This window comes from Morchella importuna, assembly GCF_003444635.1.
Source record: "Morchella importuna strain M04M26 chromosome Unknown Morimp01GS032, whole genome shotgun sequence".
Taxonomy (NCBI): Eukaryota; Fungi; Ascomycota; class Pezizomycetes; order Pezizales; family Morchellaceae; genus Morchella; species Morchella importuna.
Window position 1 is genome coordinate 229,799 of NW_025763429.1, and position 14,447 is coordinate 244,245.

The following is a 14,447-nucleotide window of genomic DNA, read 5'->3' on the forward strand; positions in this document are numbered from 1 at the left end:
TCATATCACCTCCTACTACCCCAGCGCATATACATCTATCTCTTCCTCTACGAAGAAAGGTTTGACTAGCATTTTTAGAATTATTCAAAGAAAGGAATGGCTTCGGCAACTACTTCCAAGCATAGGTTGGTATGCGCAGGCTGAACTCGGGGAATGGTTACTTACTACTGCGGGTACTGTGTTGGGTCCAGCTGGGGTTCTTGTTCGTGTGGAAGCTGCCATCTGGAGGACCTTCCACTTTCTTCAATTTCTCGCCCACAGTCTCCTCCTCCCTCCCCCCACCCTAAAATCTCTCACCCAACTCCCCAACTACACTCCCCCACTGTCCTTTCTTGTCATTTACAACCACAGTCATTACCTTTAACAAATGTCGGAGTACGGCAAACTCTTCAATTCCAACCCTTACCCGTATCCCCAGCCGCCTGTAGAGTCTTCATCCTACTATGGCTCCAATCCTCCCAGTCTCCAGGGAAGCCTAGGAAGCCAGGGATCTTTCTCCAACTTCAACAGTTTCCGTACAAGTGTGGGAAGCCAGGCCTATGTCTCCCGCTTTCAAGAGCATATGAACCTCAGCCAGGCACGCTCTCCTGTACCTCCAGATCTCTTTCCCGACAACTCAGATACAGCAGGACTCACAGGGACAATCACCTCTCAACAAGGGACTGATGAGACTCCCAAGTTACAAGAAATAGGTGAAACTAGAGAAGCCATTACAAAGGTCCCGACAATTACCCCGGCGAACAACACCGAGACTAAGATCAGCGGCTCCATCGATGCTACTTTCAACGCAGTTGCTGCCCCGCCTCCCGAAAACACAATCAATACCTCAATTCTTCGAGTTCAGAGAAGCGAAGTAAACCTACGCCCTCCTAATCTGGCCGGGGATATTCGAAAGCAGATCAGCACTCCAAGTTTCCGCGATTCGCTTACCTCGGCTCCCTCTGAAAACAGCCGCTCTAGCATTTTTGGTAGTCTGAGAAGGAGTAAGGTTACTGTCCCTCCCGTGATAGTTGATCTGCCCTACGTAATCCCGCCTCTCACCTACATCCAGCCACCCGCGGCGCCTCCCGCGCTACTTGCTCCGCCGGGTCCTACAGATCTTCCATACGTTCTTCCCCCCCTCACCTACATCCAAGTACCCGGTGAACCTATCCCAAGTCCTATCAAGCCTGCGCTTCCAATGGTCACTGTCACTCAGCCGTCACCTAAAGCACGCCCTGCAGACAAGCTCGAGCTCGAGCACACTGAGAACACCGAGGACAATGTTAGTGTCTCCACCCCAGCTAACCTCGTCTCCCAACTCCGCGTCGAGCAGTCCATCCGGACCTCCACTAGCCGTGAGTGTGTCTCAATGGACGTCCACCGCTCGACAGCCCTGCAAATGGACATCGCCGAACAACGCTTCACCGCCCGCGCCGCCATGACCGACAAAGAACGGCGCGACGCAGAGAAGAGGTCACTCCGCGTCAAGGCGGAGCTCGATAAGTTCAACAAGGAAGAAGAGAAGCAGGCTGCCATTCGCACCAAAAAGCAGGAGGCGGAGGAGCGTAAGAGACTCAAAGCCGAGGATAAGGAGGCGGAGACGGCGATTAGGGCAAGGGATAAGGAGAGGAGGAAGGTTAGGAAACAGTTGGAGAGACGCCATGGGAATATGGAGAGGTTTGCGCAGAGCGAGTTTCAGATGAAACTTGAGCGCTTTGCCAGGAAGATGAAGAGCTGGGTTGGGTTGGGACCAGATCCGGGGTGGGATTAGAGGGCGCATTCCTTCTGTTGGCAACCGTCTTTCCTTTCAGGTTGTTCTGTTTCAGCAACATTGCTCACCGCTTTTCCTTGAGCCTGTCTTTGCAAATTTCAGTGCTTGTATGAATCTTGCTTCATGTTTTGATGATACACAAGTTTAATAATGATATGCACTATACCCTTTCTTTAAATCTCATTCATCTTTTTTTTATCCGGGGTGTTTTGGTTCTCTTTCTCACGATGAGCCATGTCTTCTTGTCTTTAAACCGCGTGGGGTTTGTTCATTTTCCTTTATTGATACAGTGGGAACCCATATGGCAACCGAATGGTTGGTGTTTGCTCTTTTTTATACCACCGAATATGGAATATTTAGGTTATTTATAATATCAATTGGGCTCTAGCCCTTTTCCTCACGAAGAGATAACGCCGGACTCTAACGTAAAAATTTAAGCGCGATTCTAAAACGCCGCATAAACCTCCAGCGAACCATTACCGCCCAGCCTTACTAATCGGAATGACCCCCCCGGGGGGTCGCAGCACTGATCTACTAGTACGTTCGATTAATTCTTCAGAGATAGCCAGTACAAACACGAAATTTGTGTTGGAAAGCTACTTTAAAGTCCGACTAGAAATCTGTGTCCCCCGCGTGTTGCTTTCTCCGATATCAGGCAGTGCGCTAGGTTGCCGCCGCGAGTGATATTCCATGATTCATGTAATCGCGAGTGACGATATGATTCAAAGGTTTAACACGTTGTTTGTCGTTATTTGTTACATTCAAACCAATCGTTTTTAGCCCAGAAGATTTGAGAATTTCTTTCCTTTATTGTACAGTCCCCACCCAACGGTTGCGGAGTACCCACCCGACATTATGGTCAATACTTTACAAAGATTGAACATAACCCACGGGCCCTATTTGCTTTTACGGTACCGAGTGTTAAAACAAGCGTACTCTGAGTTAGACTTGGGTGAGTTGGGTATATGTGCCTTCCTATTAGTTTCCTAGCTGAAGTAAGGACTCTATGAACAGACCTCCGAGACTGTTCATCCCCGTCGACATGAATGCAATACGGGACATGGGAGGCAGTGTATGGGTAACGCCAAACAACGCGCCATATTCTGCTCTATATCACTGCCCCTGCGGTGAAATTAAAAGACAGCTTAGTGAAAGGAATGCTGCGAGGGTAAATGCATCCGCGGGTCTACCTTTTCCCGCTCCTCCGCAACGCGCACCAAAACTCTGCTTCTGGTGTGGGCATATCTATGCTGATTTCGAGTTTCTGTTCAGCAGAATATAGTGTATAGAGTTCCCGGTACATAAAGAGGCGAGGTCATTCAGCGGTATGGCCAATATGGCTGGATACATGTAGTTAGTATATAGGACAATCTGTGCACTTTAGCACAATCGAGGAAGTTCAAGTTACAAAGGCCCGCTTTTTGAACTCGAAAAAACGCTCTGCTCTATGTGCTGAAAACACCTGCCCTCTCTTCAATATTCTTTCCTTCATTTCGTTGAACCTCCACGCAAGAAACGCAGGGGCGGAGGCGTATACCCCGACAGCTTCGATTGTCTACCTGGATTTGATATCAGTTTGAATTTACCTCCCTGTGCACCACTCTACTCTTATCCAAGGGCCAGGGTGTTCTTTTCCAGTTACCACTTAGTGCTCGAAATACGGTAGATTATTGTTTGATTTTTTTGATTTTTTTTGAGCTGCGACATGGACAGATGCTAAACAAGCGACAGTCAACGTTAAGGATGGCAGTTAAATGGTCAGTTCTATTGTTGTCGACTTCCAGTCTAGAATTAGGTGCTTATAATATTGTGATTTTGTCATCTGGGATGCGGAGAGGTATACCTGGGAGATGTTTACTCTGTAATTGGGAGTTTGGGACAGATCCCAGCGTGGGGGGAAGGAGCTGCTTGTAGCACCTACGCACTACCGGCACTGCTAGTCAAATTCCTAAGTAGCTTCACCGAGAGCAAGATGGTACGAAGTAGCGCGCGTAGTGCTAGTGCTGGTGATTCAGGCCGCAACGGCATCAGACGAAAAAACCATTTTCAACATGCACCCCAAGGCACATTCATCTAAGCTCTGTTAGCATACATGTAGTGGACAATGTACCTCGGAATGTCCGCCACGCGCAGCGGCCTTTCATTCTGGGGGATTTCGGTTCGATTCCTGACCAGGGCGTTATTCAATCATCTTTTTCTTCCTTTTCCTCCACTATTTTTCAGTTGGTCTTCTTCTTTCTCTAAGCTGACAATCTCGCTTTTATGCCGATCGAATATATACCCACCCGTGGGCCACAGCCCGGCGGACAGGACGCAGCCCCCAGGAAAATAGCATTAAAAGTAGTGCACTGGTGTTGGTGACATCCATGATGGGGTCTGCGATATGCGTGAGTTCCCGGCGGTCGTGTGGAAAAAGGAGCGGCGGATGAGAGGGTACCTGAAATTTACGGATGTAGCGTTAGCTCTACCCACCATCTTCATGTATTTACTTATTTGAAGCGATCTTCCTTGTTTTCAGAGAGCATGGAGAACTTAACCTCTGACTGTAATATGAATACTATATTTACATCAAGAGAATAAAGCACTTGATTATTGACAGAATGGCTTACAGGTAACCCGTGAACTGGATCAGCCTCATTATCAACATACCAAGCTGTATAACAGTCATAGTTATTTTTCAGTTGCCTATTTCTAAGACAGGAATTTGTAGAGAACGCAATATTTATTGGTGACACCCCCACCCCTGGAGGCCCCGCATGTGGGGTCACACCGAGTAGGAAAAAACAAAGACGATAAGAGACGTGAAGTATCTGACTTTCTCTATAGCTATTTCGAGGTCCACGGTATAGAGGAGCTGAGACATAACGAACAGCTATACCATAGACGAACTGAAATGCAGGAATAAGTAGATTCAGAGTGAACCAGCTCAAATATCAAGCTCTAAAGAAACGGTGAATACAAGAAGAAAACAAGGAGAGTTTATAGCCCAATTCACAAACTAAAACAAGGAAACATATTAACCATCGCTTGGAATAGTACAAGTGATTAGAAACAAACAACACTAACTCATCTTCTTGGATGTTACAGAACGACCAGACAAACAAAAGAAATTGAGAAAAGAACGTGGTAAATTATATTTACTGAATCCGACTCAATTCGACCCATTGGCCATCCTACAACGCCAAAATCGCAATACCAAGGGCGAGGAGAGTAGTAGCGGAGAGCAAGAAAGGTTGCAAACCGCTGGCGGAGTTGGCAAGAGCGGTTGGCATTGTCATGGTGTGAGTATGAGTACCGTTGCCGGTAGTGGTAGCATTGATGGATGTTGGAATAGTACTAGTAACCATGGTTGCCGGGTTAGCAAGATCAATGGGACCAACGGTTGTACCATTACTGGAGGCCTGGCTGGTAGGGGCTGACATGACGGAAGAAGCGGTCTCGGTAGCAGCACTCGAGGAGTAAGTGAAGACTGTGTGTACAAATTAATTATCGTCCATAAAAATCGTTAGAGCGACCGATTCATACCTGGAAGGGAAACAAGTTGAGTTGGCAGCGCAATGTCCTCGATATCTTCCATGTCCTCAATGTTGTCAAGATCATGATCATGCTGCGGTACCACATCCCCGGTGGAGGTCGGCAGCATCAGGGAAGGAGGTTGAGTAGTGGTAACACCGATGGCGGTGACCATAGTCATCAAGACACTAGCAAGCCCCTCGGTCATCTGTGGAAGGGTAGTGTCGGTGATGATTTTCAGGCCCTCAGGGGGTGTGAACATGTTGGCAACCTCGGAGGGAACATCAGGAAGCATGAATTCAGCATCGTCGAACTCGGGGCCACTGTTGGAACACCAGATCAGAAAAATCACAGAAGAATACCAAGAGAAGCAAACTAGCTGGAGCGGAAAAGAAATACCTCTGCGGAGCGGAAATGGCAGGGAGAGCAGCCATAAGCATAGCAACGAGACCAAATGTGAGCGTAGAAAACTGCATTTTGATTAAGGAGTGAGGGCGTTTAGAATTTACTTCTGACGGTGATACGGAAAAATGAGAGTGAATGTTGGTGGTGATGAAGGGATTGTTTGTTTGGCAGAAGTATTTATGTGGGAGTCGAAGTGGAGAGGAAGGCTTTGTGTGGGGCTTTTTCTAGAGGACTGCTTTGTGGGTGGAAAAGGGTTTTCTTACAGCCAGCTTGTAATAGGGTAAGGACACCGGGCAGTCAATGTGGCTAAAGGACCAAAGGATGTTCGTTCCAAGACAACTACTGCTACATGTACCATTATCACCGCCCAACCTTGCCTTACGAGGGGTCAACGCTTTCTCTCTTACCCATACCTTTCAACCCATAGATTCCCACACCTGTGTTGCGCCACATCTGTTAGAGAAAAAAGACACTCGGCCTCTCCATGTTGAGTTCTTTCCACCCGGCATTAATTAATTTCTGTAGCATTCTTGTCGACCCTCTCGACATGTACTTCCTATGAACAAAGATACTAGTTCCACTTTCATTCCTGTACCTGCTAGAGTCTTGGGCACCATACTGATCTAGTACGATGAGGCTCTAGCATAGATTGTGAAGGGTAATCTGTGATTTTTATGACCCCACTTCGTACTTGGCAGTTCTCGCTCACAACAGCCTTTGTCATTTTTCAAGATTCAAGAACCTGGCGAAGTGGAAATTGCTGGCAGCCAATGACTTTTAACCGGAGCAGAATGAGTAGCTGCACAACACCGTCGCCAACGATCCGGAATGAAAAATAGTCTCATGCGGGGAGCTTCCCGCAGAAGAGGCGAAAAATGTCAAGAAGGAGGTCCGTTCCTCTGTTGCACGCCCTGACATTGCCAACGTTGTGGCTTGGCATCGATAATCTTATCTTTACGACTAGCGGTGATAGGGTTAGGTTTTCTACGATGGGCGGGAGAATTATGCACCTGCCCAAGGCTTATACAAACTACATCCTGCTAGATCAAGCTACTCAACAATAAAATTTCCCTAGGACTGTCCGCTCAAAGCGCTACAGTCAGTTACTAGCGTCATAAAACCACAAAAAGATTTATTATACATAAGAGGCAATTCCAATCGGTCTTCACTCGATCCCTTTCATCATCTCGCGTACCTTCTGCTTCCTCTCCTCTCCCAGACCACTCGAGCTAAGACTCTCCAAAACTTCCTTCGGCCCCCACGACATGTGCTCCTCCCAATCGCTAAGGTATATTGGCTCCCATTTCAAGGGCATTTCTAAGGGCGGCAACTTCTTTACCACTACTTTTTTAAACCTGCCAAACGGGTACTTTTTTATCTCCCTCTCCGATCGCGGCGGAGGTCTAAGAAACTCCGGCGCCCCTTGGCTCAATAGAACAACCAGCTTATCATAGGTCTCGTGTGTCGACCTTGGCAGCTCCCATTTGCCCTTCTCCCCATTCCCATGCATGCTCTGCTCATACTCGCTTAACGCCGGGAGCAGCCCCATATTCATCTCCTTTGTGCGCCGGTTCTCCGGGGTCTGCATCGTTCTCAGAGCTTCGTTGAGCAGTTGTGTTGTGCGCGCGACGCTCCGTGTTTGCTTCATATATTCGAAGTGGGTGATATTCGGCCTTGTCGGAACACGCACCCACCATGGGAGGGAGGCGCGGTCAAGGTCAAGCTTCTCGGTCCAGGCGAAGTAAGGAGAGATTTCGTTGCTTTGGAGGTAACGGCTGTTTTCATCGAAAGGCGGAGGAGGGTCAGCAAGAGTACGGCCTTTTCCTCTATCAGGCCTCGGCACGTCTTTGCCCCCGCTTGTTTCGGGAATGAACGCGCCCGTCACAATAATACGGGATCTCGCCTCTTTTACTCTGGCTTCCTGGAGAGCGTCTTCTTCTCTGAGCTTTCTTTTGGATGGTCTTTTGTATGGTGTCAGTGCCGCCTTCGTAGGGGTAGCTACTAATGTTCTCGTCGTCATTTCGTCGAATATTTGGATTTCAATGTAGGTTTCGGAGGTTTCGGAGAGCGGTGAAGAGGAGCTGCGGGGGTAGAGGTAAGCGACTGCCTTATAGTATTTGCACATTAATCAAATATCTAGGATTGGAATTTTATGTCTATTTTAGAACAAAGGATTTATCTTCCCACGTGGTTCCGCAACAATGAACCCACTAAAGAGATCCTTTGTTTGGGCAACTCCAATCACCGCAACCGGTGATTGAAACGATGATACATTCACCTACCTTTCACTTCCACTATACCAAACGGGCTTTTTTCCGGGCATCATTCTCTGAGGCTTGGGTTGCGCTTGATGTCTACAGTTGATGCCAATCACACCTCATCCGACTGTACTCGCGGTTTAATAAATGTGGAAAATGGTTTTACAAAAACCCATAATCTTCCTTAGCCTTAATCTCCAGGCGATAGCTACTGACCCAGGAGCTTACATATCGTCGCTGTCTTCAATCGCTATCTTTCTTCTTGAGCCCCATCTTCCGGATTCTAGATGGCGCCGGGAATAGCAACAACTCCTCCCATATAACTAGTGAGCAGATTTCTTCGAACTAGATGATGGACGGGGGATCTAGTATGATCTATCCACTATAAACACGATTGTTCCTCGTGTGTTGGAATTTTCTCCGGCGCTCGCCGTATGTCTTTCCTTGTCGTGGGCTAGAGTTGTTGCCAAGACTTGCGATACATCTTCCAGTGTTATCACTCGCGGCAGCCACAAGATAGGAGCCTCCCCAAGAAAGGTCGTAAAACACAATCGACAAAGCACTTCCCGAAACCATGAAGAAATATGAGGCCAGAAGTATCTAATAAGTGTCCAAACCTAGCATTGTCACATTGAGGTCCAGATATTTGTCCAGCGTAGGGTTAAATCCGACAAATATAGAGTACAGTTCGTATGGAGCAGAAGGGATAATCGTAGACTGTAATTTTTGTGGTAGAATTGGTGGGAACGATTGCCTTCTCGCTTTTGCGCTCGGCGTGCGAGGTCCGTTGTTATTGTAATGGAGGTTGGTCATGAACGATCAGTCGTAACCTCGCTTATATTGAAGTTGATAGAAGCCCCTACTAGAAGAGTCATCCAGGTTACCTTAGCTCTCGGAATCATCTAGGATTGAATGATAGAAGGGATGTTTTGCTAACCTTGGCTTGTCAGTTGTTTCGTCGTCGCTCTTTCGTCCCTGTTTGTGTGAAAGAGAAGGACATATAGTGTTGTTTGCGTTTCGCAAGGGCTGTCTGGGCTCTCACCTTTATAGTGTAGATATCTCTCTATGATTGTAGACCTAAGTATTCACTCAGCTCCTCTTTCTGCTGCTTGGGTTGACTGTTGTAACCCGTGTTGGAACTTATTACCGGCAAGCTCCGTAGAGCCTCAGAAAAAAGTAAGAACACGCCTTGGCAAGGTGCCGGGCTAACGATATTCAGTTTTTTAAACAATCCTTGCCAAGGCTCTGCGTTCGTCCTGCCAACTTCTGATGCAGATGATATTTTGTTTTTTGGAGGTTACGTAAGAATTGAATTCTTATTATGTTTGCTAACCTCCACCCTCTCAGCTGAGCTAAGGTGTCCTGGTGTGTACCTGCATGCGTTCGGATTTCTACAGGAATGCCAAGATACTAGTGTCTTATTCCATAAGCGTCGTAAGAAAATTAAATATAAAGGAAACGGCGAAAGGACTTTTGATACGCTCGAATTCAAACATCTTACCATTTGACCATTCTAGAGGGCTTGACCTCTCCCCTCGCGTATGCGTAGTGATATTACTTTGCCGACAAGTGTTCTCGGAGGCAGACGGAAGCAATTATAATGCGATGTACATGTAAGTACATGTATGACATGAGATGTGAAAGGTGTGGTAACGCTATATTTCAAGTGAACTTCCTGTATGTTCACCCTCGAAAAGGTTAGGTGGACCTCTTAGTTCAATTTGCCCAACCTCAGCTAGCTGACCTTGCCATTGGGCAACATAGAGAAAGACTACATGTACTGCACTCTATGAAAAACGGTTCGAAAATCTGATGCACAGGCCTTGTTTAGTATGAGCGGGGATAGGAAAGGTCGATGCAGAAACTAAAAGAATCATATCGTGTCTTGGAATGTTTTCGGGAGTGACAGGTGCTTCGTAGGTTCCTGCCTTGCGGGGCTCGTATTTCACATGGAGGCAGTTAGAGCCACAGTGGCCTTTCAATTTGAGGGGAATAGTAGACTCTCATCTACGTAAACCTTTTTAAACCGATAGATGAAAACTACATGTACATGTACAGAATGTGTAGGTAGGTGGACAATCGTCAATTTGATCTTACGCCGTGGTACCGGGGCCTTGTTCACTGCCAGGGAGGCAGAAAAGAGACACTAAGCCAAGCCGGGCGGGCCCCTCTTCATAGTATTTTTTACCAGAATCCCTGACGTACTCGGCAGCCTTCAAGGGGGCCCATTCCGAGTGCACACCTGTATAAGTTATCAAACCTACATGAACACATCTATTCCGCCCTACTGTCTATATTGATCTCTCAATCGTACTTCCCCGCTCCCAAGGTACAAAAAATTACTTTTGCCTTGTCCACTACAACTCCAAAGAACTCCGGAGCCCAGCCAGTATCGAATTTATGTTTCACAAAAATCCTCCTCATGCTCCTTCAGAGGTCAAAAATCTAGTCAGCAAAGATGCTGAAAAGTTTATGGTAGCTGCAAAGAGTTCCCTCCGAGGAACTGGTACAAATAACGTGGAGAGCCTATCGAGGCACCGAGGGTCGGGCAACGGTGAGCAAAGTTGACTTGTCTCTCGGAAAATCAGGTGCCTACTAAAAATGTCACTCTAGATGATAATCACCACCGGTTCTCCAAACAGCAACACATGGGACAACCGAAGTTACCTAACCACCAAAGCCCAGAGGTTCTCAGACAGCGTCACAAGAACCTTGCCAGTAAACTCAGAGTTGTACAGGGCCCGATTGTGCCCCCAAACGCACATCGAATCATGTCCACTCCAATTCAACAGTCTCAACTCCGTCAGAGCGTTACCTACGACGAGCCTACCACACCCCCGAATAGGAATCTCGAAGTACATATTCCTGGTAGTGACAGTACAATTGAGCAGGAGTCACTGCATTCAGGAAGCCCTCCACCCAAAGCTTCAGAAAGTCCTACTATACATGTCAGTCGCGATGAGTGGGAGGCTGCTCTATCTCTTATCCTACTTCATCGTAAGTTGTACCACTTCAGGCCTTGACGAAGTTGTTCTCAAGACTAACAATATACGTGTGTTTAAATACTACTAGAGCATACTACCTACGCAGATGAAAACAATATTCCACGAGAGGTCCTTCGCACCACATATGTCAACAGGTTCGGAAATACTTGCTCAGAAGATGACTTGTCAGAAGCAGCAGCCAAAGCCATTGCAACAACCCCTACAGGATTCAACTGTGAGGATCTGCGCTGGCTTATCTGGGCAGTGAAACAGATGGGAACCGTGGTAAATGCTGATCATTTCAGGCTGCTGGCGCGTGACTTCAGTACTCGTTACCCAAACAAGCAGGTCACTGCTGAGCAGCTGTACTACAAGTGGGCTACTTGGCATGAGGAGATGAGTCGGGCTGACGGACCTTTGATAAGGGGAGAAAGGGTAATTGGGTAGATCAAAAGAGTTGAGATTGATTAATGAAGGAATGCGTGAGTGATATTCCGTATCTGAGTGGTCAGAATTGGACTTTCACGGCCACATGGCTAGCGTTATCTCAAACTGTTCATAATGATTTCTCTTTTCTTGTACACAAGCTTCTCTTAACACCTAGTCCTGCGGATGTACAGACTGTCTACACACGTTAAAACATGAAGAGGGAATCAAGTTTTTCTTCCCACCCAAATTTATTAAGGCCATCCACGTGCATACCCACCACAAAACCTATAGCAGGGAGCTTCTACTTTCTCTGCCATAGGGAAAGTCAACTAAACTCCAAAAGGTATCTTTGCTTTATTATATATGCTGGAAAATAAACCCACATGTAGCAGTATAAGAAAGTATATTTCTACTAACACAAGGGGTGTGCTTTAATCGCCCGCAGGTATATCCTGACTACCTTATATTCATTACTCTAGTTGATCAAAGAATTTCATGTTGTGAAAGAGTCTAGGAGTCACTGACTAAATCCTTTGTAGACAGAACTGGCGGACCAGTGACCAGGATTAAACTTTGGTCTGTAGTTCGGGGCGGATTATTTATAGGAAGAAAAGATGTTCTGTGCAAACTCACTTGTTGCACGAATTTAGACAAATGCTCAGCCAATCAAAATTTACCAACGCCCAAACCCAAAATTTACTCATTCTAAGTTGCTCAGGTCTGGGGAAGTGTTGACTGGTTCAAATTACCCGGCGCTTAGCACCCTCCCACCTCTTCATCTTGCTCTAGGTACATGTATTCAACACAGAAAATACCTACACACCTAAGTTGTTCACAGTGAGATTTCGCTTCCGTCAAGGAATACACTTTTGGTATTGTATTTTTCGTGTCGAAGTGTGAGTGCAGACCCTAGCATTCTTCTTTCAAGCTAAATGTACTTGACCTAGGAACAAGCTAATGTGAACATTCAGATTGAGCGGGAAAAAAACTCCCTTTTCTTTTTTCGGCGTGCTGCAGAAGCAGCTTCTAGACGCATCTAAAGCAACCCTCTGCCTGCAAAGACTGTAAAAAAAACACTGTATTGGGCTGCCATAACACATTCCAAATGTTAGTCACTGTGAGCAGGAAAGTTGCTCCCAGAGAGTTAACTGCTTTGTGAACAGTTTCCAGCCTCATATCTTCCCTTTCTGCCGAGCAGCCCCCCGCTGCAATGGCCCCACCCGCAAAGCCGAAAGGGCCAAAGTGGACCCTCGACGTTGCCGTCAAGGTTGTCTGTCCCTACTGCCGCGAAGATCCCCCGAATCTCATCGACGAGTACTCTTCCGGAGATACAATCTGCGGATCGTGTGGCCTTGTCATGGCCGATCACATGATTGATCAACGCGCTGAATGGCGCAGTTTCACTACTGGAGACGACTCCAGTAAAGCAGATCCAAACAGAGTTGGCGCAGCTCAAAGCGTCTTTGAAAGTGGGACTGGATTCGATACCACCATTGCCGATAAGCAGGGTGACAGACACGCTCAGCTAATGAAAAGAACCCATAAAAAGATCAATAGCTCCACTGAGAGTAGGTTTCTCACTAGGGCCTACGCTGAAATCGAGATCTACTGTGGGAAGAATGGGATTCAAGACGATGTGAGGGATGTGGCGAAGCATATCTACAAGAGTGTGGACGAGGGCATGAAGTTGAACAACAGGTCCACTGTGCATGAGGCAGTGGTGGCGAGTTGTATTTTGATTGCTTGTCGTCAGTGCAAGGTTGACAGAACCTTCCGTGAGATATTCCTCTTGACCAATGTGCCCAAGAAGGACATTGGCCGTACCTTCAAGCGCATCGAACACTTTCTTCTTAAATCCAGTGCACCCGCCACGTCAGACGAAGATGGTAACAAAACCACGCGTGCCCCTGTGAATCAGTACATCTCCACAACACACACTGAGGCTGGGCAAATCATGACACGCTTCTGCAACATACTAGGCTACGATATAAAGTTTACTGTTGCAGCGGAGGAGCTAGTCAAGAAAATGTCTAAGGACAATATCTTCTGCGCGAGGAGTCCGCTCAGCATTGCAGGGGGTGCGATTTACACAATGGCGAAGGTTCTGAGGATTAAGGCCGAACAAGCAACGATCGCGAGTTGCCTTGGTGTCTCTGTCCCAACCATCACCTCCATGTTTAAGCGTATCAATGCTCATAAGCATAAATATTTCGATCCGGAGTATCTCAAGAAGATTGGAGGGAGCCTAGACTGTTTTCCTTACCTGGATCCGGAGGCGGCTCCGCCAAAGAAACAAACTTCTGTAGTACCTCCAGCTAAGCCGTATATTCCTACACCCCACGCCAATACTACAAAGGATATGATACGCTTCTGCAATCTGCTAGGTTACGACATGATGTTTATAGGACTGGCGGAGGAGTTGGTCAAGAAAATGATCATGGACAGCAACTTCAGCGCAAGAAACTCAAACACCATTGCGGGGGTTGCGATTTACGCCATAGCAAAGGTTCTAGATATGAATGTGGAGGTAGGCATAATTGCGCATTGTGTTGCGGTCTCTAGCTCAACCATCACTTCCGTCTTCAAGGGTATCAATGTCCAGAAGCATAAATACTTTGATGCAGCATATCTGAAAAGGATTGGAGGAAGCCTGGACGGCTTCCCTTACCTAGAGGGGGAGGCGTTTAGGTCTCCCAAGAGTTGAGGGGCAAAGGGGTAGAAGGAAGATACCGAATGCAAGTAGTTGCCAGTAGTGGGTTGCGCTTGTAAGTGTCCGAAAAAGCGCAACTGTTTTGCGTGGTGCAAAGTCCCACATTTCCTTTTTTTCTTTTCCGTTTTTTTCTTTCTTTTTTCCCCCACTACTAAGTGACGTTATGACTAACGAGAGTGTTCCCTTACGCACAGGGATAATACCGCAAAGAAACTGTACGTGTAAGATCCTGCATTCTCCGCATACCAAAAAAAATAAAGTTACGAACGGCGGGCATTGGGTGAAATGAATTAAGGAGGCGAGAGAATGAAGGGAAAGAAGCGATGGGGAAGAGTAGCTGAAAAATAAACTTATCTCACGAATTTTACTTGTATTCAGATGCGTGAGTAACGGTG

At 46.9% G+C, this 14,447-nt stretch overlaps 5 protein-coding genes across 5 annotated transcripts; 3 read left to right on the plus strand and 2 right to left on the minus strand.

Moving 5' to 3' along the window:
* Positions 1-367: 367 nt before the first annotated feature.
* LAJ45_08853 (uncharacterized protein) lies at positions 368-1,753 on the plus strand (the record flags this gene model as incomplete). The annotated part of the gene is made up of 1 exon (XM_046118402.1): positions 368-1,753. The coding sequence occupies one exon, from the start codon at positions 368-370 to the stop codon at positions 1,751-1,753; it is 1,386 nt and encodes a 461-aa protein (XP_045968358.1).
* Positions 1,754-4,926: 3,173 nt separating this feature from the next.
* On the minus strand, positions 4,927-5,742 carry LAJ45_08854 (uncharacterized protein; the record flags this gene model as incomplete). The annotated part of the gene is made up of 4 exons (XM_046118403.1): positions 4,927-5,089; positions 5,174-5,222; positions 5,279-5,589; positions 5,666-5,742. 4 exons carry the CDS (start codon positions 5,740-5,742, stop codon positions 4,927-4,929), a joined length of 600 nt encoding a protein of 199 aa, XP_045968359.1.
* Positions 5,743-6,836: 1,094 nt separating this feature from the next.
* LAJ45_08855 (uncharacterized protein) lies at positions 6,837-7,796 on the minus strand (the record flags this gene model as incomplete). Its single annotated transcript, XM_046118404.1, has 1 exon — positions 6,837-7,796. One exon carries the CDS (start codon positions 7,794-7,796, stop codon positions 6,837-6,839), a length of 960 nt encoding a protein of 319 aa, XP_045968360.1.
* Positions 7,797-10,700: 2,904 nt separating this feature from the next.
* Positions 10,701-11,360, plus strand: LAJ45_08856 (uncharacterized protein; the record flags this gene model as incomplete). Its single annotated transcript, XM_046118405.1, has 2 exons — positions 10,701-10,926; positions 11,002-11,360. The coding sequence occupies 2 exons, from the start codon at positions 10,701-10,703 to the stop codon at positions 11,358-11,360; spliced, it is 585 nt and encodes a 194-aa protein (XP_045968361.1).
* Positions 11,361-12,552: 1,192 nt separating this feature from the next.
* On the plus strand, positions 12,553-14,046 carry LAJ45_08857 (uncharacterized protein; the record flags this gene model as incomplete). The annotated part of the gene is made up of 1 exon (XM_046118406.1): positions 12,553-14,046. One exon carries the CDS (start codon positions 12,553-12,555, stop codon positions 14,044-14,046), a length of 1,494 nt encoding a protein of 497 aa, XP_045968362.1.
* Between the last annotated feature and the right edge of the window lie 401 nt (positions 14,047-14,447).